The 23,246-nt window shown below is 41.5% G+C and overlaps 1 protein-coding gene across 1 annotated transcript in view; it reads right to left on the bottom strand.

Annotated features, from left to right (window-relative positions):
- Positions 10,812–23,246, bottom strand: part of RAPGEF4 (Rap guanine nucleotide exchange factor 4) — a 321,221-nt gene continuing 308,786 nt past the window's right edge. The window contains 2 exon segments of the mRNA XM_021075197.1: positions 10,812–12,190; positions 15,440–15,494. Of these exon segments, the coding sequence (XP_020930856.1) occupies positions 12,063–12,190; positions 15,440–15,494 (183 nt within the window). The 3' untranslated portion in view covers positions 10,812–12,062.

Genomic DNA, 23,246 nt, shown 5'->3' with positions numbered 1-23,246 from the left:
GTGGCTATGGTGTAGGCTGGCAGCTGAAGCTCTGATTTGACCTCTAGCCTGGGAACTTTCATATGTCCTGGTGCAGCCATAAAAAGACAAAAAAAAAAAAAAAAAAAAAAAGAGAGAGAGAGAGAGATAGAAAAGAGAGAGAAAAAAAGAAAAAGGCAAGAAATGGAAGAATATTCTGTTTTAATTATGTATCCTGAAACTTTACTAAATTCATTGATGAGCTCTAGTAGTTTTCTGGTATATCTTTAGGATTTTCTATGTATAGTATTATGTAATCTGTAGATTGTGATAGTTTTATTTCTTTTCCTGTTTTGATTCTTTTCTTTTTCTTCTCTGATTGCTCTGTCTATAACTTTCAGAACTATATTCAATAAAAGTGTCAAATGGATATCCTTGTCTAGTTCCTGATCTTAGAGGAAATGCTTTCAGATTCTCAACACTGAAAATGATATTAGGTGTGGATTTTTCTTATATGGCCTTTAAAATGTTGAGGAAGTTTTCCTCTATGCCCATTTCTGGAGAGATTTTATCATGAATGAGTGTTGAGTTTTGTCAGAAGCTTTTTCTGCACCTATTTAGATGATCATCTCTTTTTTATTCTTCAGTTTGTTAATGTCATCTATTACATTGATTTGTGGATATTTCAGAATCCTTGCATCCCTGGGGTGTATCTCACTTGATCATTGGATATGATCCTTTTAGTATATTGTTGAATTTGATTTGCTAGTATTTAGTTGAGGAGTTTTGTTTTTATTTTCATCAGTGATATTGTCTTTACATTGCTTTTTTTTTTCTTGTGGTGTCTAATTTTGCTATCAGGGTGAATGTGGCCTCATAGAATGAGCTTGGGAGTGTTCCTTCCTCTGTGGTTTTTTTGGAATGGTTTCAGAAAAATAAATGTTAACTCTTCTAAATGTTTGATAGAGTTCTCCTTTGAATCCATGTGGTCCTGGACTTTTGTTTGTTGGCAGTTTTAAATAATTGTTTCAATTTTGGTACTTGTGATTTTTCTCTTTACCTTTTCTATTTCTTAATGGTTCAGTCTTAGAGAGTTGTATCTACGAATTTGTCATTTTCTTGTCCATGTTATTGGCATGTAGTTGTTTTTAATAGTCTCTTTTGATCCTTTGTATTTCTGTTGTGTCAGTTGTAGTTGGCCCTTTTCACTTCTAATTTTATGATTTGGGCTTCTAAGTTTATTTATTGATGAGTCTGGGTAAAGGTTTATCCATTGTATTAATCTTTCAAAGAATCAGCTTTTAGTTTCATTGATTTTTTTTCTCTCTTGTTTTCTTTTCTGCTCTGATCTTTATGATTTCTTTCCTTCTATTAACTTTGGGTTTTGTTTGTTCTTATTTCTTTAGTTGCTTTAGGTGTAAGATTAGGCTGTTTATTTGAGATGTTTCTTGTTTTCCGAGGTAAGATTGTACTGCTATAAACTTCCATCTTAAAACTACTTTTGCTGTATACCATAGGCTTTTTTTTTTTTTTTTTTTTTTTTTTTGTCTTTTTGCCTTTTCTAGGACTGCTCCCGCGGCATATGGAGATTCCTAGGCTAGGAGTTGAATCGGAGCTGTAGCCACGGGCCTACGCCAGAGCCACAGCAACATGGGATCCGAGCCACATCTGCAACCTACACCACAGCTCACGGCACTGCCAGATCCTTAACCCACTGAGCAACCCCATGGTTCCTAGTCGGATTCGTTCCTTGGCCAGGGATTGAATCCAAGCTGCATTTGTGACCTAGGCAAAATGGCAACACTGGATCCTTAATCCACTGTGCTGGACCAGGGATTGAATTGGCAACACCGCAAAAATAAACTGGATCATTAACTCACTGCACCACAGTTGGAACTCCCCATTGTGCACTTTAGAATAATGTGTATTCTGCTACTTTTCAGTGGTATGTTTTATAAATATTAATTAAGTCCATCTTGTCTTATGTGTCATTTTTTTAATGTCTTTTTAGGGCTGCACCCATGGCATATGGAGGTTCCCAGGCTAGACATCGAATCGGAGCTATATCCACTGGCCTACAACACAGCCACAGCAATGCCAGATCCGAGCTGAGTCTGTGACCTATGCCACAGCTCATGGCAATGCCAGATCCTTTAACCCACTGAGTGAAGCCAGTGATCGAACCTGCATCCTCATGGATCCTAGTTGGATTTATTAACTGCTGAGCCATGATGGGAACTCCTAATGTGTCATTTAAGGCCTGCGTTTCCATATTGATTTTTTGTCTGGATTGTTGTTAGTGGGATGTTAAAGTCACCCACTATTGTCGTGTCATTTTTTATTTCTTTTTTTCATGGTTGTTCGCATTTGTCTTATATATTGAGGTGTTCCTATGTTGGGTGCATATATATTTATAGTTGTTATATCTTTTTCTTGAATTGATCCCTTGATCATTATGTAATGTCCTTCTTGTAAAATTCTTTAAAGTCTCTTTTGTCTAATATGACTATTGCCTCTCCAGCTTTCTTTTGTTTTCTATTTGCATGAAATGCCTTTTTCCCATCTTCTCACTTTCAGTCTGTTTGTATCCTTAGGTATGAAGTGGGTCTCTTTAGACAACATATATATGGATCTTATTTTTGTATACATTCAACCAGTCTGTGACTACTACTACTATCATCATCATCATCATCATCTTTTTTTTCTTTTTAGTGCTGCCCCTGTGGCATATGAAAGTTCCCAGGCTAATGGTTGAATTGGAGCTGCAGGTGCTGGCCCTCACCACTGCCACAGAAATACCAGTTCTGAGTTGCATCTGCAACCTGTGCTTTAGCTTCCAGCAACACCAGATTCTTAACCCAGTGAGCAAAGCCAGGGATTGGACCTGCATCCTCATAGACACTAGTTGGCTTTTTAACCTACTGAGCTACAGCTGGAACTCCCAGTCTGTGACTTTTGGTTAGAGCATTTAATCCATTTACATTTAAGGTAACTATTGATATATATGTTCTTATTACCATTTTGTTAATTGTTTTGGATTTGTTTTTTACAGGTCTTTTTCAATTTGATGACAATCTTTAGTGTTGTTTTGGATTGCTTTCCCTTCTTTGGGTATCTACTGTAGATTTTTGGTTTGTGGTTACCATGAAATTTTGACATAGCAGTCTATAAACACACACACACACACACAGTCTTGTTTTAAGTTTTGCTGGTCTCTTAAATGCACTTCCAGCATCCTATATTTGTGCTCTTCACAATTGATCATTTTGATATTTGTGTTTGTTTGCAGATGGTTTCCTATCTTTACTCTTTTTTCCTCTACTAGTGAGTTTTCCCCTTCATAGTTTTCTTTTTTCTAATTGTGGCCTTTTCTTTTCCACCTAGATAAGTTCCTTTAGCATTTGTTATAAAGCTGGTTTGGTTGGTTGGTGCTTATTAATTCTCTTAGCTTTTGCTTGTCTGTAAAATTTTTGATCTGTTTTAAATCTGAATGAGAGGCTTGCTGGCTTGTGGTTGTAGGTCTTTGCTTTACATCACTTTAAATATATTGTTCCACTCCTTTCTGGGCTGTAGAGTTTCTGCTGAAAATCAGCTGATAACCTTATGGAGATTCCCTTTTATAGTATTTGTTTTTATTTATATATTTTCCCTGTGCTTTTAATATTATCTCTTTGTTCTTAATTTAGTCAGTTTGATTAACATGTGCCTCAGCCTGTTAGTCCTTGGGTCCATCCTGAATGGGACTGTGTGTTTTTGACATGAATGAGTGTTTTCTTTCCCACATTAGTTAAGTTGTCATGTATTATCTCTGCAAATATTTTTCTCAGACACGTTCACTCTCTTTTCTCCCCTGACCACATTAATGTGAATACTGGTGCATTAAAATGTTGTCCCAGAGGTCTCTTTGTCCTCATTTCTTTACATTCTTTTTCTTTATTTTGTTTGATAGTGGTGATTTCCACCAATTTATCTTCCAGCTCACTTATTCATTTTTCTCCCTCATTTATTCTGCTATACCTTCTATTGTATTTTTCACTTCAGTTATTATATTTTTCACCTCTGTTGTTTTTTTTTTGTTGTTTTGTTTTGTTTTTTTCTGTCTCTTTGCCTTTTCTTGGGCCGCTCCCGTGGCATATGGAAGTTCCCAGGCTAGGGGTCTAATCGGAGATGTAGCTTCCAGCCTATACCAGAGCCACAGCAATGCGGGATCTGAGCTGTGTCTGCAACCCACACCACAGCTAATGGCAACGCCGGATCCTTAACCCACTGAACAAGGCCAGGAAACGAACCCACAACCTCATGGTTCCTAGTCGGATTCGTTAACCACTGTGCCACGATGGGAACTCCTCACCTCTGTTTTTTAATCTTCTCTTTATTAAACATTTCTTGTATCTTGGTTTATGCCTTCATTCTTTTTCTGTGATTTTAGATCACCTTTACTACTGTTACCCTGAATTCTTTTTCATGTAGATTACCTATCTCCACCTCACTTAGTTGAGGTTTTACTTATTCCTTCACTTGGAATATATTTCTCTGCCCTTTCATTTTGTTTAACTTTCTGTATTTTTGGTCTCTGTCCCTCAGGCTGCAGAAGTGTAGTTCCTCTCGTTTCTGGTGTCTGCCCCCTGGTGGGTGAGGTTGGTCCATGGCCTGGTACACACTTCCTGGTGGGAGGGACTAATGCCTGCCCACTGGTGGCTGGAACTGTGTCTTTTCCCTCTGGTGGTCAGGGCCATGTCAAGGGGTGTGTTTAGAGGCATCTTTGGGCTCAGGACAACTTTAGGCAGCTTTTCTGCTGATGGGTGGTTCTGTGTTCACACTTGGTTTTTTGACCTCAGGCATCAGAGCACTGGAGCCTCAGGCTCTTGGGTGGGAGCAGGTATCAGTGTGGAAATGGTGACCTCTAGTAGAGCTCATATGTTATTTTCTGGGACCTCCCAACAGTGTCCTCACTCCTTTAGAGAGCCACAGCTGACCCCCATCTCCCCAGGAGACCCTTTAAGACCCACAGGTAGGGGTCTGGCCCAGGCTCCTATGGAGTCATCACTTTGCCCTGGGTCCCAGTGCCTGTGAAACCTTGTATGCATCCTTCAAGAGTGGAGTTTTTATTTCCCCCAGTCCTTTGGAGCTCTTGCACTCAAAGCTGGCCTTCAAAGCTAAATGCTCTGAGGGCTCCTCCTCTCAGGATGTGGAATGTGATGTGGTGCTCAGAAGTCTCTCTCCTGTGGTAGAACCCCTGCAATGTATTATTTTCCAGTTTGTAGATTGCCCACACAGTGGCTATGGCATTTGCTTATATCACAGAAGTTACCCTCCTACCATCTCATGGTGGCTGCTTCTTTGTCTTTGGAAGTGTCATATATTTTGGTATGTTCCATTATTTTTTGTTGATAATTATTCAGCAGTTGTGATTTTTATGTTTCCATGAAAGGAGGCATGGCCAAGTCCATCTACTTTGCTATCTTGTCTCCTCATCTCCAGCAGAGTTTCATCTGCCCTGATCTGCATTTCTATAGATAACCTTCTAAAATTCCTTCAGCATTTTTACTACCTCCTTTTTGAACCAGGAGTCTAATAGACTGGTGAGGGCAATTTGATTTTTTGTTCTTTCAAGGGAATTCTCTTATTCTTTTAAGTGAAACTAGTAGTTCCTCTGCTCCTTCATTTTACTTGTATTTCTCTGACCCCATGATTTTGGAGAGACAGTTTTCTACTGTGGTCTTAGTGGGTTGTTTTTATGTGGGGGCATCCCTGTTTAGCCTGCATGAGTCTAACATTTTTGGTGTAAATGCTGAGGGTTTTTTTTTTTTTTTTTTTTTTTGCCATGCCTTGAGGTAGAAGTTCCCAGGCCAGGTATCAAATCCTTGCTACAGCAGTGACTGGAGCCACAGCAGTGACAATGCCAGATCATTAACATGCTAGGCCACCAGGGAACTCTTCAAGTGCTGTTTTTGTTTGTTTGTTTGTTTGCTTGCTTTTTAGGGCTCCACTTATGGCATAAGGAAGTTCCCAGACTAGGGGTCAAATAGGAGCTATAGCTGCCAGCCATAGCCACAGCCACAACCACAGCCACGTGGGATCTGAACTGAGTTTGTGACCTACACCGTAGCTCATGACAACGTCAGATCCTTAACCCCACTGAGCAAGGCCAGGGATCGAACTCTTATTCTTATGGATACTAGTGGGGTTCACTAACTGCTGAGCCCCACAAATGGAACTCCAAATACTGTTTTTTTTTTTTTTGTTGTTTTTTGTTTTTTGTCTTTTTGCCATTTCTTGGGCAGTTCTCACAGCATAAGGAGGTTCCCAGGCTAGGGGTCGAATCGGAGCTGTAGCCTCCAGCCTACGCCAGAGCCACAGCAATGGGGGATCTGAGCCATGTCTGCAACCTACACCACAGCTCACGGCAATGCCGGATCGTTAACCCACTGAGCAAGGGCAGGGACTAAACCCGCAACCTCATGGTTCTTAGTCGGATTCGTTAACCACTGTGCCATGACGGGAACTCCCAAATACTGTTTTTAATATGAATGCTTGCTATATCTTTCCTCTTTGTGTGCTGGCCATTGTCTCCTTGATAGGGGGTGTGATTGTTGTGGTGACCAGAGTGTGCGCTAAATGTTGAGCAGGGCCTCCTCTTTGCTTTGTGGCTGTCACAGCCCTGATGGGAGGAGGGTTTCCTCTCCAGTTGTCGGAGTAGAAACCCCCAGATCTGGTTCTAAACTTCATTGTCAGCTGGGTGGGACTAGAGTGCTCCCTTTGGGAGAGAAGCCACTGAGTATTCTTCTGCAGGAGTCCGTAAGGAACTGTGCTCTGTAGCCCAGTGTGTGGGCTCAGAGAGTACACTTTGTTGGCACTGCCCTCAGCCTTTCTTCAGCTGTCGGGACACTGGCAATAGGCCTAGGTGTCCCTCAAGTCCTCTGCTCATAAAACTGCTGCCTAAGAGCCCTTGAAGCTTGGCACAGGACCGTCACAGTTGTACACCTTCACCTGCCATGGCAACTACAGGAATTAGCTCAGAGCCTGGCCTCTTTCCCTATGTGCCCACCCACAAAGCCTGTTGCTAACACTGGGCCCACCCCAGCCAAGGGAGCACCAATAATCTGCTCAGATGTCCTGCAGGTGCTGCACTTACAAAGCTACCAGCTGTGTGAATCCATTCAAGTTGCACAGCCTCTGGTAATTGGCTCAGATTTCAGCTCCATCTCTGCGTGTGGGCAACCCATAGGTGCGAGGTGCCCCCGTAATATGTAGAGGTGGAGCTGTGTCTGCTGTGAGCATGCCAAAAATGGGGCTTGCTATTTTGGGGTCCTGCCCTTCCCTTCACACACAGGCACGTGTGAACAATGTGGCTTTTATGGAGTACCCAGGCTCTGTACTACACACCCTCTAACCATTCCCTGGGATGTGGCCCTCTAGTCCCTTCAGTCTATCTCCATGCAGCCAACTCCAGTCCTCTCTAGGGTCTGTTAAAGGACAACTATTGTTCCACTTACATGAGGTAATTCCAAATCCATACATGTGGAGTAGTAGTTTCCAGGGGCTGGAGGTGGGGGGCGGGGAGGGGGGGAGTGGGGAGCTATTGTTTAATAGTTTCAATATAGATGGTGAAGGAATTCCCATCGTGGCTCAGTGGTTAACGAATCTGACTAGGAACCATGAGGTTGCAGGTTCAATCCCTGGCCTTGCTCAGTGTGTTAAGGATCTGGCATTGCTGTGGCTGTGGCGTAGGCCGGCAGCTATAGCTCCAATTAGACCCCTAGCCTGGGAACCTCCATGTGCCGTGGGAGCAGACCTAGAAAAGATAAAAAGACCAAAAAAAAAAAAAAAAAAAAGGTGGTGAAAAAGTTTTGGAGATGGATAGTGGTGATGGTTGCACAACAGTGGGGAGGTACTTCATGCCACTGAACAGTATACTCAAAAAGGGTTAGAATGGTAAATTTGCACTAAATGTATTTTACACAACAAAAAATTAAAAAGTGGCCCAGTGTAGACCAAGTAAAGAGGAGGATCCATTATCTGGGTTCACCACTGGTTTTTAATATTTGCCGTTACGGACCATTCCCTCTGCCCCCCTACCTTTACGTCTGCATAATAATTAGTTAAAGAATTAGGGATGACATGTGTCCTCAACAGTGAAGTATCAGAAAGCAAATGGCCCTGCCCCATAAGGGCTGCCATTAGGAATGCAATCCTCTGCCTTCAAGCACTTCGGGCTTCCTACTGCTGTAGGGTCAAAGATGAAGCTTCTTAAAAAGGCCTTGCAAGGCTTTGCACACTGTGAGCCCATCTTAGGTCTCCAGCATATCTTGGGAGCCTGCTCATCCTTGCTCTTTCTGCTCTGCCACAGTGAGCTGTCTTTCTTCCATTTTTCGTGCCCCCCGAGGTTGTTTTCTCCTTAGAACGTATTCCCTCCTCTCTCTGCTTAGCTGGCATTTTCATCCTTCAGAACTTCTAGGTCTGCTCCCACGGCACATGGAGATTACCAGTTCAGAACTTAGCTGGCATTTTCATCCTTCAGAACTCCCCTCTATACAAAAGAGTTCCTCACCTCAGATCAGGTTAAATCCCCTTACATGATCTGGCAGCCCCACATCCTTCCTTGAAAGAGTTTTTATGTTTATTTGTTTATTTGATTATTCTTCTGTCTCCCCCACTAGGTGTTAAGCTCTAGGAGAATGGGAGCCATCCAGTTTTTCTCACATTGAATCCTGAGCTCATAGAGGGCCAGCGCTCATAAGCCCCTCGGTCATTATTTAGCTAATGAATGAATGAATAGAAATATAACTAACAATATCAAACCAAGTTAAAGGTTCTTCTCTAGTTCATAAGTCATCGATGCTGTGACCTGCCTAACTAATACCATATTCTTCTCCATGTAGAACAAATAGAGAAAATTAAGATTATTCCACAGCAAGAGATGGAATACATTTTAGACTGATGACAAAAGGAAAGCTATTCAAGGTGGGGGCTCATTTTACAACACTGCATATTCTATGCTGATTTTTAAAAAAATTATAAGCGCAATTTGAAACCAGAATGACACTTCGTTTAATTTTCTCATACTGGTAGTCATTGATCTGCATTCATATTTCAGAGGAAATGCCATTGAATTCAGGAGAAATCTATTTAACCTGCATGGCATTCAAAAATTGTTAGAAAAGCTTAGCTCCTGTACACCGTGCCAGTGACCTTGCTAAGAAGGTATGTTAAACACTTAAATGTATAATTTTCCACAGGCGCTTTTGGTAAAAACATTCTTTCTTCTTTCTCAAGTCTTCCAGCAAACCTCATTATCCTTCTTGTGACCCTGTAGGCATCTCATTTTCTCTTGGCTTGTTTGCAAGTCTTAAAATATTAACTGCATCTCTTGCTTTAGGAAGGGTTGCTTGGCTACTACTCTCCATTTTTAGCGTGAGAATTCTTTTACTTCACTGTCGCTATCTTGAATAATGGAGTTTAATACATTTTCAAAGAAGCCAGACATAATTAAAAATCTCTTATCTTTATTAAGTAGAGCAATAGTTATTCTCATTTGGAAGACCAAGGGGAATATACATGGGAGGGTATGTATTAATTTTGAATAATGTGGAAACTAAATTAAAATAAGGTCACAAGGTGTCGGTCACCATGGAATTGGTAGAAAGAAGCTGTCGGGGAGGATACCAGCTTTTATATAAGGCAGGCGTAAAGAAGAGTAAACAAGAGCAAGGATGCCCAAGGGATAGACCATCAGCTTCATTAGCCAGCTTTAAAAATTATCTAGGAAAGGAAAACTTGATAATGGTAGAAAACCACTGTAGAAGGGAAATTTGCAGCTGATATTGAGGTCTATGAGATAGTGAAATGCTGAACAATAATGACTTCTAAAAGATTATTCAGGGACTTTAAAAAAATTCTCTAGTAAATTCTAGGCTTTGTGCTCACATCTGGAGAGGAGGCATAATATTGCATAAAATAGCACCCCTGCACCTGAGGACTTTGACCTGTTATCATATAAATGAACACAGACATTTGGCTGCTTAAGCGTTTCTCAAAGTAGGCTTCAACTGTGGAATGTTAAAAGGGATTACAGCAGCACTTCTCAGAGACTTTAATATGTTGACGAATACTGGCAACCATTTCTAAGAATGGGGTATATTATGCCCCGAATTTTTGGAAGATATCATCTTGGTTTTGTGTTTTGCTTTACAATTGTGTGTGTTTCAGGAGGAACAGTTTGTGCACTTCTGAGACTAGTAGAGCCTGGAACACACTCTGGTAAATGATGACTTTAAAAAACAGATCATGCATCATGAAATTAGTTTTGGAAATCTCTTTATCAGCTAGTATATCAAGCACTCAAATCATTGAGAAATGGGATAGGACTCATAACAGGCAGTTCTAAAATCCTGTGCTCTTCACAACAGCAGATCCTTAATAGCTGAAAAGTGGCAACTAGCTGAGTGTCCATCAATTGGTAAATGGGCAAACAACATGTGAATAATATGTTAATAATAGAATATTATTCAGCTATAGAAAGGAATGAAGTACTGATACTGCCATAATGCGGATGAACCTTGAAAACATGATTCTAAGTGAAAGAAACCAGACACAAAAGGCTCCATGTTGTTATAATTCCATTTGTATGAAATGTCTGGAATAGGTAAATCCATAGAGACAGAAGGCAAATTAGTAGTTAACAGAGACAAGTAGGAGAGGAAAATGAGTGGCTGCTAATGGGTATGGAGTTTCTTTAAAGGATGAGGGATCTGGAATTAGATAGTTATGATGGCTGAACAACCTTGTGAATATGTGAATATACTAAAAATCACCAAACTGTATACTTTTAAAAAGTATAGTATGTAGTAAGATTTTATAGTATGTGATCTTTATTTCAATTAAAAAAGAAAAAATCCAGGACCCCTCCAAAACAAATGAGTCTCTCTCCCATATTATAGGAATTGACAACAACCCATCTTTTCTTGTCATAATTATATTTAATGAAGATACTAGCTGGTATTTACAGAAGATATACATACATACAATTCCTACACATTAAATGTAGCCTAATTGTGAAAACAGGAAAAAATGTACTCCAAAATTACATACTAAATAAAATAAATAAAAAGTAATTATTTGGCACAATATCTATTATATAGCAAATAAATAACTCTATACCATTGCTTGAATGAACTATTTACAATCTATTTGAAAGTGCAAAACAATTGTTGAAAATTAAGATATTTGTAATAACATTTGAGTCCAGAAAATATGTGTTTTTTTTAAATCAGTAACAATAATTAGCCAATAGTAAAGGTTTTTTAATGCCCAGGAAAATACTTTAATTTTGAAAAATGTTTTGTGCATGTTGTGCTCTTTTGAAATGTCATTTTTTAAATCTTAATGCTGGCAATTTTAAGAACCTTGAAGTGGAATTCCTCTGTATGTAATCCTGATGTGTAAGTTTTAAAAAGTTAAATTGTAAACATAAATGTTTTTCTATATGTCATTCAGAAATTACAGACCAGTCCTCCCTAAGTTACATAAATAGCCATAATGTTTTATAGCAATGTGGTCAGGTACAATTCCTTCAAAGGTAAGACTATGAAGATGGAAGAATATAGCCTCTAATTTGGATTTACATGGATTTCTCAACACCTTCCAAAAAACCCATGCTCAAATCAAGATATTGAGTTAAAAATTAGGAAACTACACCACCACTGATGTAGCCACATAAATACCATTTATAGCACATCTCATCCTGTAAACATTCCTAGAAAAAAATGTCAGGAGCTTGATACGTCTCTTGACAATGATAATTCTACCAAACTCTTCATGTTGGTCTTATGTCTTAGCTAAAAAGATGGCACAATTGGAAATAAACTGGGGTGACTACAAACTGGGGATTTCTAAGCTACAGTGTGCAAGCTGTATGCAAGTCAAAGAAATTTCTTCTCTTTTCATGGTGCTGGTAAGCTGAATGTAGCCCTGAGATGTCTCAGGATGGATTTTTGCTTGTTTTACAGAATTCTCTAGGGACAATACAGTCAGTGGTAGCATAAATGGCATTTTTGAAAGATTGTGGACTGGAGGCAAACTGTTGTTCTGGGCACTTTAAATATCTATGGTCGACGAGGCTCTAATCTGTGTGACATCTGTGATAAAGTTCTCTGGTTGTCAATCACATTTAATTGCCGTACATAACTCCGGACATCCTGATGGTTCTTGTTAGCTTGAGCTGCATCAGGATCTGTTCAAAGAGAAAAGGGCAGAATTGGTGTTGCATAATATATGTGTACAAGATACAGCTTTATTTTCTCCAACTTATTATATTGATCATGGGTTCCTGGGTTCCAGCCACACATTTCAACATATCATATTCACTGAAATGTTTCTGCTTGGATGTTCCATCTCCTCCCTCCCACCCTTTCTTCCCCAGAATACCTATTTTGATCATCTTCCTTTGCATTGCATATTTAAAAAAAAAAAAAAAAAGCACCAAATAAAAGCGAAAGCACAGCCTGACAGCCCCTGGTGCTACATTAAAGTTGTTTCCCCTGCCATCCCACCTACATTCCACACTCTGATCTCTACTCCCTTTGATCCAGATGAGGACTAATGGCAAAAAGACATAGTTTTCATTAGCTCCTAACAAAAGCACTTAACACCTGGGCTGAACTGAAGCAAGCCAGTGAGTCTAGTAAGTCTGATTCCCCTTGATATTTGCATACAATGTATAGATAGCCCTGCTACACAGATGGTGTGTTCTTAGAGACTGTCCATATTAAGAAAAAAAAATCAGTTCAGGGGCTGAAGTCATGTCTTCTGTCAGAACTTTGATTCTCTGATGCTGTAGGTTCAGAAATCCCAATTACCATTCTATTCTCATCCATTCCCTAAAGCACGTGAGCAACAGAACTAACTGAAGTTAACCAGTTTCCCTAAAACCAGGCTGAAAGAAGGATCAAATGCCCAGATCCCTACTCTGGGAACAGACGTGAATAAGGAAGGCTGTCTGACAGGGGTGAGCTGGAAACACAGTTCCCTTCAGAAGGGACTACTTGGTTCCTTCGTGCTGATGCGATGCGGGGTCCGCACCCTGAATTGTCGGATCTTCCTGTTTTTCTAGAGAAATGAGAAATCTGGATTTCTTCCCCAGGAATTCTTCCATTTTTTAATGGTGACACTATTTCAACATAAAAAGGAAAAAAATGCTCTGTTTAGACCCAGCATCTCTGCTGTGGACCATGGGCTGCCTCTGCCCCGTGGATCCCCAGGGTGGGTCACTGGGAGTGGCCAAGCCAGCCTGGACTCTGGACCAGGGTTCTCTGCACCACAGCACACCACCTTCTGCAGCCCATCTGTTCTTAGATCCACACACCACTCCCAAAGACAATTAGAATGCCATCTGCATGAGGGGTGAAGGGGAGTGCTGCAGGTCTGAACACAGAAAAGCAGAGAGAAGATACAAAGGCCCTCACTTGCTCTAAGAAGAAACTCATCAGTATAATTATCGCATATAAATAATACCATAGTGTTTAATTTCCTCGCTTGTCACTGGCAGTGTACTCTACATGTACAATATACTGTAATTACATTGTACATATTCCCACAATGTTTATGAATCTATTCCTATAGCTTTATCTATAGACTGTTGACTTCAGAGCTGAGCAGCTGTTGTTTACCAGCAGTTACTGATAACTTCAACAAATGCAGTGCAAATTTATGTATATATATATTTAATTTCCCCCCACGTCTCTAGGAGAAGATGTAGGAGAATGTAGGATTTACTTTCAAAGAAGTTTATGGAACAAAACATATTCTAACTCAATTTCTTCTTGGGTCCTTGGACCTCGTGGAGAACCTTCTCAAGGCTTTGAACTTTCTTAGGCACACAGCATTTTGCATTTAATTTCAGAAATTTCCTAGACCCCTTTTGAAGGGCCATGAATTCTAGAATATAGACCCTTGTTTTAGACTGGAATCACTTATGTATCCTCATATTCACTTGTATAACTGCTTTATGACCATGTCTCTATACATATGGTAAATTACTAGATGAAGAGATTGAAGACACTTTAATTCTAGGAGAATCTACATAAGAATGGTTGATGTGCAAGGCTGTTCTCATTTTGGAAGGAAGAAGAGGCACAGTCATTTAATAAACTTTTTTTTTTTTTTTGTCTTTTTAGGGCTGCACCTGCAGCATATGGAAGTTCCCAGGCCAGGGGTCAAATTGGAGCTACAGCTGCTGGCCTACACCACAGCCACAGCAACACCAGATCTGAGCCACATCTGTGACCTACGCCACAGCTCTTGGTGACACTGGATCCTTAACCCACTGATTGAGGCCAGGAATTGAACCCACATTCTCATGGATACTAGCTGGATTTTTAACCTGCTGAGCCACAAAGGGAACTCCCTGAATCAACTCTTTAAACTTGCTTCCCAAGTCAAGACTTTTTCCTAGAGTCCCCCCCGCCCTTATAAAAGGTTCCTTAAGGTTAAAAAAAAAAAAAAAAAAAAAGAATGTTTAGCAGTTCTGGTATCCTGTGGTAGCAAACCCTCACTTTGGGCCAGTCCTATGCTAAGGAGAGCAAAGACAGCTCTGATTAATAAAACGAGATCCTTTTCTTGTCTCTGAGCAGTAGGTTTATTGGAAGGGATGGTCCTGGCAGCCTTGCAGTCATGTCCATGTCAAATTGTCATGTAAAGTTAATGAGCCTAATGACTTCAAGTGACTCATAGAATGAGGTTAGCAAAAAACTTCACAGGGGCCACCTTCTCACTCCCAGGCCAGCTTGAGGGAGCCAGAGCTCCAACCCCCACCCAAGGCCCCAGCCCAGAGGAGACAGGAGCAACTGCCTGGCTCGATGATCTGGTGTTATGAGGCAACTTAACCCACAACAGTTTCAACTTGCTATTTATCATTAGTGACAGTTTTATATTAAAGCGTTGTTTATACCAGTTGTTGTGCTCTATGTCCAGATTTAAGAAGAGCACCCTGATTCACTTAGAAATACTAGAAATATAACACAAATTCCTGCTATGAGCCCTTTTTTTTTTTTTTAACAAATGTGCTTATTATACACATTAATGCATTCTTGCAACACCCCAGGAGACAATAAATATTATCTTTCCCACTTTATAAACGACAGAATGAGTCATCAAGAGTTGATGTGAGTTTCTTAACATGCAGCAGTGAGTCATAAAGAGAGCTGGGTAGAAGTGAGATTTGTTGGCAGTGGTGCCTTAGCTGTCTCTAGCCATTCTGGAAAGAGCAAATGAATCTCTATAAGTTCATTCATAAAATGATATTCCAATGTTTTGTTTTCTGGTTTTACTGGAAAATCTTTCAACTCAAGGCCCCTGTCCCATGAATTCACGATCCAAAGTGTCTGACACAATCAGATACTGTCCAGACTTCTAGAATGTCTCAGTAGCCTCATTTAAAAGGACTTAGTCACCAAGATCCATACTGCAGCAGCATTTAACTTACTGAAAGGCTGGCTCCTGCAGTATCTCACCGTTCTGGCAGTATTTGCAATCATGCGCTAAAAAGAAAGAAAAAAGAAAAACTGAAATGCAGGTAAGCTTAGTATAGAATCCAAAAAAAGAAAAACCATTATTTATTTCGGCAATACTTGGGACTATGAAAAAACAGCTGGTTCTGAGCTGTTGATTATCTGGAGGCAACTGGTTGCTGTAGTGCTACTTGAAAGAAGCACCCTCTGTCATCCCCCTCCCCCCCACCCCCAACACACAAGGCATTTTTTCAGGCAAGGAATACTAACAACCTAACTCTAGTCTAATTCTTCAGGACATAAAAAGCAGGCTGTCATTCCTAAAACTACTTTATTCTTCAGGACTAATTTTTACCATTGAGGTCATTGTGAACTTGTAGAACAGAATTTGTAACTATTTTAGGTTTGGACAAGGGTTAGCCTGATAAGTTTCTCACAGTAAATAGACTCAGTAACGAGATATTGACAAAATGATCATAGTCAAGATAATTCTGTCTACATTTTTCTTCTTTCTGTTTTTCTTTTTCCTCTTCGTCTTTTTTTTTTTTTTTTTTTTTTTTGCTTTTTAGGGCCGTACTAGTGGCATACGGAAGTTCTCAGGCTAGGGGTCGAGTCGGAACTGCAGTTGCGGGGCTACACCACAGCCACAGCAACTCAGGATCCAAGCCATGTCTGTGACCTATACCACAGCTCAGGGCAATGCCAGATCCTTAACTCTATGGGCGAGGCCAGAAATTGAACCTGCATCCTCACAGGCACTAGTCGGGTTCCTTACGGCTGAACCACACAGGAACTTCCTATCTACATTTTCCTGTACTAGCATTGCTAACCTTTCTCATTTTCCAGCAAAAGTCTGTGTTTTAATGTTAGCCTTAGTTGATTCCCTTCCTTCTCCATTCTCAGTCCTTTCTGATTATAACACTAACATGGGGTATTCCCATCATGGCTCAGCGGTAACAAACCTGACCAGTAACCATGAGGATGTGGGTTCGATCCCTGGCCTTGCTCAGAGGGTTAAGGATGCAGTGTTGCCGTGAGCTGTGGTGTAGGTCACAGACACGGCTTGGATCCTGCGTTGCTGTGGTTGTAGTGTAGGCTGGCAATTACAGCTCTGATTTGACCGACTCCTAGCCTGGGAACTTCCATATGCTGCAGGTACGGCCCTAAAAAGAAATAAAAAACAACAAAAAACCCCCACTATCATGCATATTTTAGAAAATCAGAATTAGCACATGCACACTGTAGTTTATGGAATGATTAGGTAATGAGGACCTGCTGGATGGCACAGGGAACTCTACCCAAAATTCTGTGATTATCTATATGGGAAAGGAATCTGAAAAAGAATGTATGTGTATATATGTATAACTGAATCACTTTGCCGTGCAGCAGAAATTTTCACAACATTGTATTAACTATACTTCAAAAAAACTTAAAAAAATGTTAAAAATCATAGAATGTTGCTTCATGGAGTAAGTCATATATTTTTTTCAATTGGAATCTTTTCACATGGCATTATGACTCTTTTTCATGCTATTTGCATTTTAAAACCTTTTAAAAACATGGAGTTCCCACCATGGCGCAGCAGAAACGAATCTGACTAGGAACCATGAGGCTGAGGGTTCAATCCCTGGCCTCACTCAGTGGGTTAAGGATCCGGTGAGCTGTGGTGTAGGCCGGCAGCTACTGCTCTGATTAGATCCCTAGCTTGGGAACCTCCACATGATGTTGGTGTGGCCCTAGAAAAGACAAAAATAAAAATCCTTTAAAAACTAGTAGGTATTTGGTGATATGGATGGAGCATAATTTATTGAACCTTGGTTAATTTTGTCATTAAGTGATCCTCAATTTAAGTTTGGGTTGACATAAACATTTATAAGGAAACCTTTTGAACTTCACTCAGTTGAAAACAACAAAAGAGAGGGGAGGAAAGAAATGAAGGACAGAAGCATGGAGGGGGAGTTCCTGTTGTGGAGCAGTGGAAACGAATCTGACTAGGAACCATGAGGTTGCAGGTTGGATCCCTGGCCTCGCTCAGTGGGTTAAGGATCTGGCTTTGCCGTGAGCTGTGGTGTAGGTCGCAGATGTGGCTTGGATCTGGTGTTGCTGTGGCTGTGGTATAGGCTGGAAGCTATAGCTCTGATTCAACCCCTAGCCTGGGAACCTCTGTATGCCGCAGGTGCAGCCTTAAAAGGACAGGAAAAAAAAAAAAAAAGCATGAAGGAAAAACAGTGAGACTAAAGCACCATGTCTTAGTCACCATGTACATTTCTTGCTCATGGTATTTTAAAGGTCTCTGGGTAATGTCTCAGGGTACTTTTGCTCTCAGGGTGGTCCCCCAGAGATAGCAGATTAATTGTAACACTAGCAAAAAATTGCTAAGGCTCCAGCCAGGAAGAGAGACTTTCTAATCTCTCAGTGGCTATTTGATCCTAGTCCTTGCTTTCTTCATTCATGGACCCCTGGCTTGCCAAAATATAGAAAAATGACTTTGAGAAAGCTGGTGTGGTATTAAAAATATCCACTTATTTGGCAGGAAAAAAATTTCATAGAAGACTTGAAGCTTTACAAATGCATACAGGTGAGCATTCATAAGACCTTGCTGAATGCAGTTGCTTTGAGGACTCTGGCACACACAAAGTGACAAACGTCTGCACTGGATAATTTCTCATACACAAAGAGGCAATCGGAAAAGTCTGAACTTCACTTTCATAAAGGATCCTGAAAACCAGCACGTCCGCTGATCAGCATGAGAAATATATTACAAATACCTCCAAGAAAATGTAACATACAATGTATAATTAGCCTCTGATATATGGAGCCCTGAAATAAACAGTAGCTACGATAATTTTCCTGCTAATTTACTTTAAGTTGTTTTTTCACTTCTCCAAAGGCTTTGCATCCGAAGGCACAAGTATATTCCATGTAGAATTATTGTAATTCTTCAGATATTGAATGGAGTGTAATTACTGAAAACCCTGGGGAATGCTGCCAGTTTGCCCCTCTGAAGAATAATAAAACAATTAGCAGGGGTCAGAAACCTCTTCCTATACCATTTTGTAGGGAGTAATTGTTCTGCTTTTTAGTTTTGAAAGCTAAAACATTTCATTCTGACTTTGGTTTTAGACTACTCTTTACAACTATACTCTGAGGCTTCATAATTTTTTAGCTCATTATGTAGTTTAAAATGTGAGAACAATTGTTTAAATCAGTAATTTCCAGCTCTGGAGTTCATTCTACCTTTTAAAATCTTTGATTAATTTTAACAATGGTTTTAATTTTGACGTATCCCTTTTAATTGTACTCAAAGGTAACTTCAGCTTAACTTTGAAATCCAAATCTGGCTTTGCAACGAGGTCCATTCTTTTGCTTTGTGATGGCTGCACGATAGTGCTGTAACATGTAAACCCCCAGTAATAGCACCTGAACCCCACTAGCACTGTTGCTCAGTGCAGAGTTACAAAACGCTTTCACAAGGCCAGAGAAGGCTTAACCTGATATTTTAACCCCGCCCACTTGTGCACCCACTCTCACACACAGTATTTAACATGCTACTAATAGCTACAAGGTGCTTTCCTGGGGTTGTGGAAGAAGACTTCAGAAGTACCCTCTGTCACCTGTCTCCAGGGGCAGGATGCTGCCAATAAAACCTGCCTAGAAATGCTGGCTCCCCACTGAATGCATGTAGCAAGGAGGAATTTATTAAGGACAACCCTTTGCATTTTTTTTTTTTTTTTGGTCTTTTTGCCATTTCTTGGGCTGCTCCTGCAGCATATGGAGGTTCCCAGGCTAGGGGTCCAATCGGAGCTGTAGCCACCAGCCTACGCTAGAGCCACAGCAATGCGGGATCCGAGCCACGTCTGCAACCTACACCACAGCTCAGGGCAATGCCGGATAGTTAACCCACTGAGCAAGGGCAGGGATCGAACCTGCAACCTCATGGTTCCTAGTCGGATTCGTTAGCCACTGCGCCATGACGGGAACTCCCCTTTGCATTTTCAGACATTCATGACTATTAGGAATGAATCATTTTGAGTCAAAGTTTTTCCCCCTTTGCTTTTCACCCATTTACCTAGTTCTGAGCCCTGGAGCCACAACACACCCATTTAATTCCTTTTTAACAGGACAGTTCTCGAAATACTTGAGGATAACGACCATGGACATCTCTTCACCCCAAGTCTTTTCTGGTTCAGCCTAATATTCCCGAGTTTCAACAATTTCTCCTAAGTTTTGGGTCTCTTCTGGACAGGCTCCAGTGCGGTGCCCTACACTGAGCAAATCACAGAGTGCAGAAGGAGTGCTGTTTTCCTTCCTTGGTCTAGATGATGCTCCTAACCCATCAAAGTTCACAATTTTTAAAAAGTCACATTGCTGACATCTAGACTAATTGTGAATGAAACCTCTCAGCCTGCTTCATGGAGCTTTCTTCTCCTTAGATGTGCAGTTGGTTTCTTGGACCAAAGTGGAAGACTTTGCATTTATCTCCATGACACATCTCGTTAGTCTTTCTATATCCTTCTGCAGGCTTAAGCCTCACGTGTCTCACCCCCGCCCCAGCAGATGACTATTTATTCATTGCTGTTCTCAGTGAAAGTTGGCTGAAACTAAGGTTAAAAGATTTAGGCTTCATTATTCAATTGCCACAGCAGGGATGAAGCCAAAAATTATACCCTAGGTTTCAAGGTCCTGCCAGAGCAGGTTGGCTTGCCCAGAGCAGGCCAGGCAATTTCCTACAATGCCCGGGCCAGTGGGAAAATGCCTGATGACTCCAAAGCAGAGCTTCTTGTCTTTTTTTTTTCCTGCCTCAGCAAACCTGAGGTTATGCATACTCCCATTAGCCACGAGCTTATTTGTAATTCAGGGGCAAAGTGAGGAGAACATGCTCCTTTAGAAGGCACCTGAGTCAGTGCAGGTGGGCAGTGTGAGTCCCTCTCCACACCTGACCTGACTGGTAGAGCCCCACCCCCTGCTGGGAAGCATCACCCAAGGTCAGCTCATCAGCCTCGAGGATGCTAAGAAAGCGGTGTGCAGTTAGAATGCCAGGCTTCCCCTTGGGAATCCACATCCTAGATGTCCCACATCATGCCTATTCTTGGGGCTAATTCTAAGTCCGGGTCCTCGGAGATTATTTGCTAGAATTAATATGGTTACACAATTCCTCATCTATAGGGATGAGAGATGGACCCAACTGAAAGCTGGGGAATTTCCCTCAGGACATGAGCTCACCCCGGAGGAAGGTCAGAAAGGAAAAATGAAGTAGCAAGCAAAGGACTCGGTAACTACCCTCGGGTAGTTATTTATCAAGCTGAAAACAGAGCGACTCTGGAGCAGATGTCCTTCCTGGGGCTTAAGCTGCAGCGTGACCACTACAAAGATGCTGTCCAGAGGAGGGAGCAACCAGATTGTCCCCAGCTGAGCCTGGCCCAGTTGAGAGGCCCTGAGGTTTTTGGTCCTTAACACAGATCTCCCTCAAGTTCAGATCCAGGTAATTCCCCTTGAATCTAGTGAGGTGTCAGAGGGGCCTCTTCCCAGACTGGGTCTTAGCCCTCGGGGTGGGCTGGCCATGTTCCCTCTGCATGCCTGTCCAGATGGTCCTTGACCCACCAGGCCTCACCAGCCAGCCACTGCTTATCTGGCCAGCTCTATACTGACTCTTCTGCCAGGTCCAAGCTCCCTTAGCCCTCCTGTCCCTGAAGAGGAGCAGACTTTGTCTGTTTCTCAAGTTGAGACTAGCGGGCCCTCCAGGCAGTAGCACCTCCCACTCACAGCTAGCTGCCAGAACAGCCTTCCCTTTTTTTTTTTTTTTTTTTTTTTTTGTCATTTTAGGGCCACACCTATGGCATATGGAGGTTCCCAGGCTAGGGGTCTAATTGGAGCTGTAGCTGCCCGCCTACACCACAGCTCATGGAAACGCCTTCACCCACTGAGCGAGGCCAGGGATCGAACCTGCAACTTCATGGTTCCTAGTTGGATTTGCTTCTGCTGTGCCATGACGGGAACTCCAGCCTTCCCCTTCTGAGGCCATGCTGCCTCGCTGCTGTGAGTCCCTTGAGAACTTGGATGTCAGGCCTTTTTTTTTTTTTAATTTTTTTTTATTTTTTTTTTATTTTTTTATTTCTTTCCATTTTAGGGCTGCACGGGTGGCATATGGAGGTTCCCAGGCTAGGGGTCAAATCTGAGCCATAGCTGCCGGCCTATGCCACAGCCACAGCAATGAGGGATCCAAGCCGAGTCTGCAACCTACACCACAGCTCACAGCAACACCAGATCCCCAACCTATTGAGTGAGGCCAGGGATCAAACCCCCATCCTCATGGATACTAGTTGGATTCGTTTCCACTGCACCACAACAGGAACTCCCAGGTGTCTTTTAAACGCCTGCCCTCTATGGTTTTTGTCTTTCCTTCTGTTGTTCCTTGAGATCTTTGCCCTCCTTATTGTAATGTGTGCCAGGTTGCTTTTTCTCCATCTGCCCCTACTGCGTTAACTCTCCCCCATCTATATCCTTGTCAAATATCTCAGTCAACTAGTCTTTGCTTAGCATGGGTAAAACCACATTCACACTGATTATTTCACTCAGACCCTCCTATATTTGGGACAAGAGTTTTTTTTTTTCCCCCCACAACCAGATCTAGAAATAGATGTCTCTCACCTGTAAATATTGTGGTGCCCATGACAGTCACCAAGTGGAATTAAGTGCATGGAAAGGACCAGAGATAAAAGATAAAATGGTCCAGAAGCTGAGCCGGCCTTCACTCTGTGTATTCTTGAGGAAGAACCAACTCCTGTCCCATAGCTGTGGGTTCTTAATATCTAAGAGGTGTGTGACATGCAGACAGAAGCATGTAACAGGCATGGTGTTCATGGTGTGTTGTACACACAATGGCTGTGGGACGTGGCAGCTCAGGTGCCTGTACAGGTACACACAGAGTATTGAGCATCTTTGCACTCAGGGAAGGACACTGAAGGACTAATGTGGTTAGTACCACAGGGAGGAGGGGCAGCAGAATAATGTCCAGTGAGGAACAGAAGGCTAAGGGAGCCGCTGAGCTGCATGAGGTATCAGTAATGCGAAATGCTTGGGAAATTCTGCTTAATCAGATTCTCTAAAAAAATAGAAAATACTTTTGGATAAACTTTGTTACATGAACTCCTTTGAAATGCTTTAGTGGACTCTTCTATCTTACTAAATCTAACACTAGAATATGATTGGATTATTCTTCTCTTCAACAAATATATCTTTCCAACTTATGATGTGCCAGATACCTTTTTGGGTGCTGGAGAAATATCAGTGAACCTAATAGGTAAGATTCCTGGTCTAGGACACTTAACATTCTAGTAGAGGAGAGAGGCAATTAAGAGGCAATAAAGATCATCTTAGAATGTGAAACCAGCTATCAGGGCAAGGTTACCTATTGAGAGCCAGCTGTCTGGCAAGGTATGGAAGGTAGAAGAATGTTTAAAGGGTGGTCAGGGAAGACCACTCAGAGAAGGGGACACATGAGTGGAGACCTGAATGATGTGAAAGAGCCAGACAGGTGAAGACTGGAGGAGTAACAGCCAGTGCAAAGGCCCTGGGGCAGGAAGGAAAAGAAAGAAGGCTGGTTTTAACAGCTTGGACTGAGTGCAGAGAAGATGAAGTATGAGATGAGGCTGAACGGGTGCTCAGGCGACCAGTCTGGATTTAATTATACTGTATTTAACATGGTTTAATTTTCCCTTGATACAGCTTTAGGCAGTTACCACTCTTCGCATTTTTGCTTTTTGACATTAAAAAAAAAAACTG

This window comes from Sus scrofa, chromosome 15 (genome assembly GCF_000003025.6).
Source record: "Sus scrofa isolate TJ Tabasco breed Duroc chromosome 15, Sscrofa11.1, whole genome shotgun sequence".
Lineage (NCBI taxonomy): Eukaryota > Metazoa > Chordata > Mammalia > Artiodactyla > Suidae > Sus > Sus scrofa.
The sequence above is the reverse complement of the archived record's forward strand: the minus strand, read 5'-3'. Positions and strand labels throughout refer to the sequence as shown.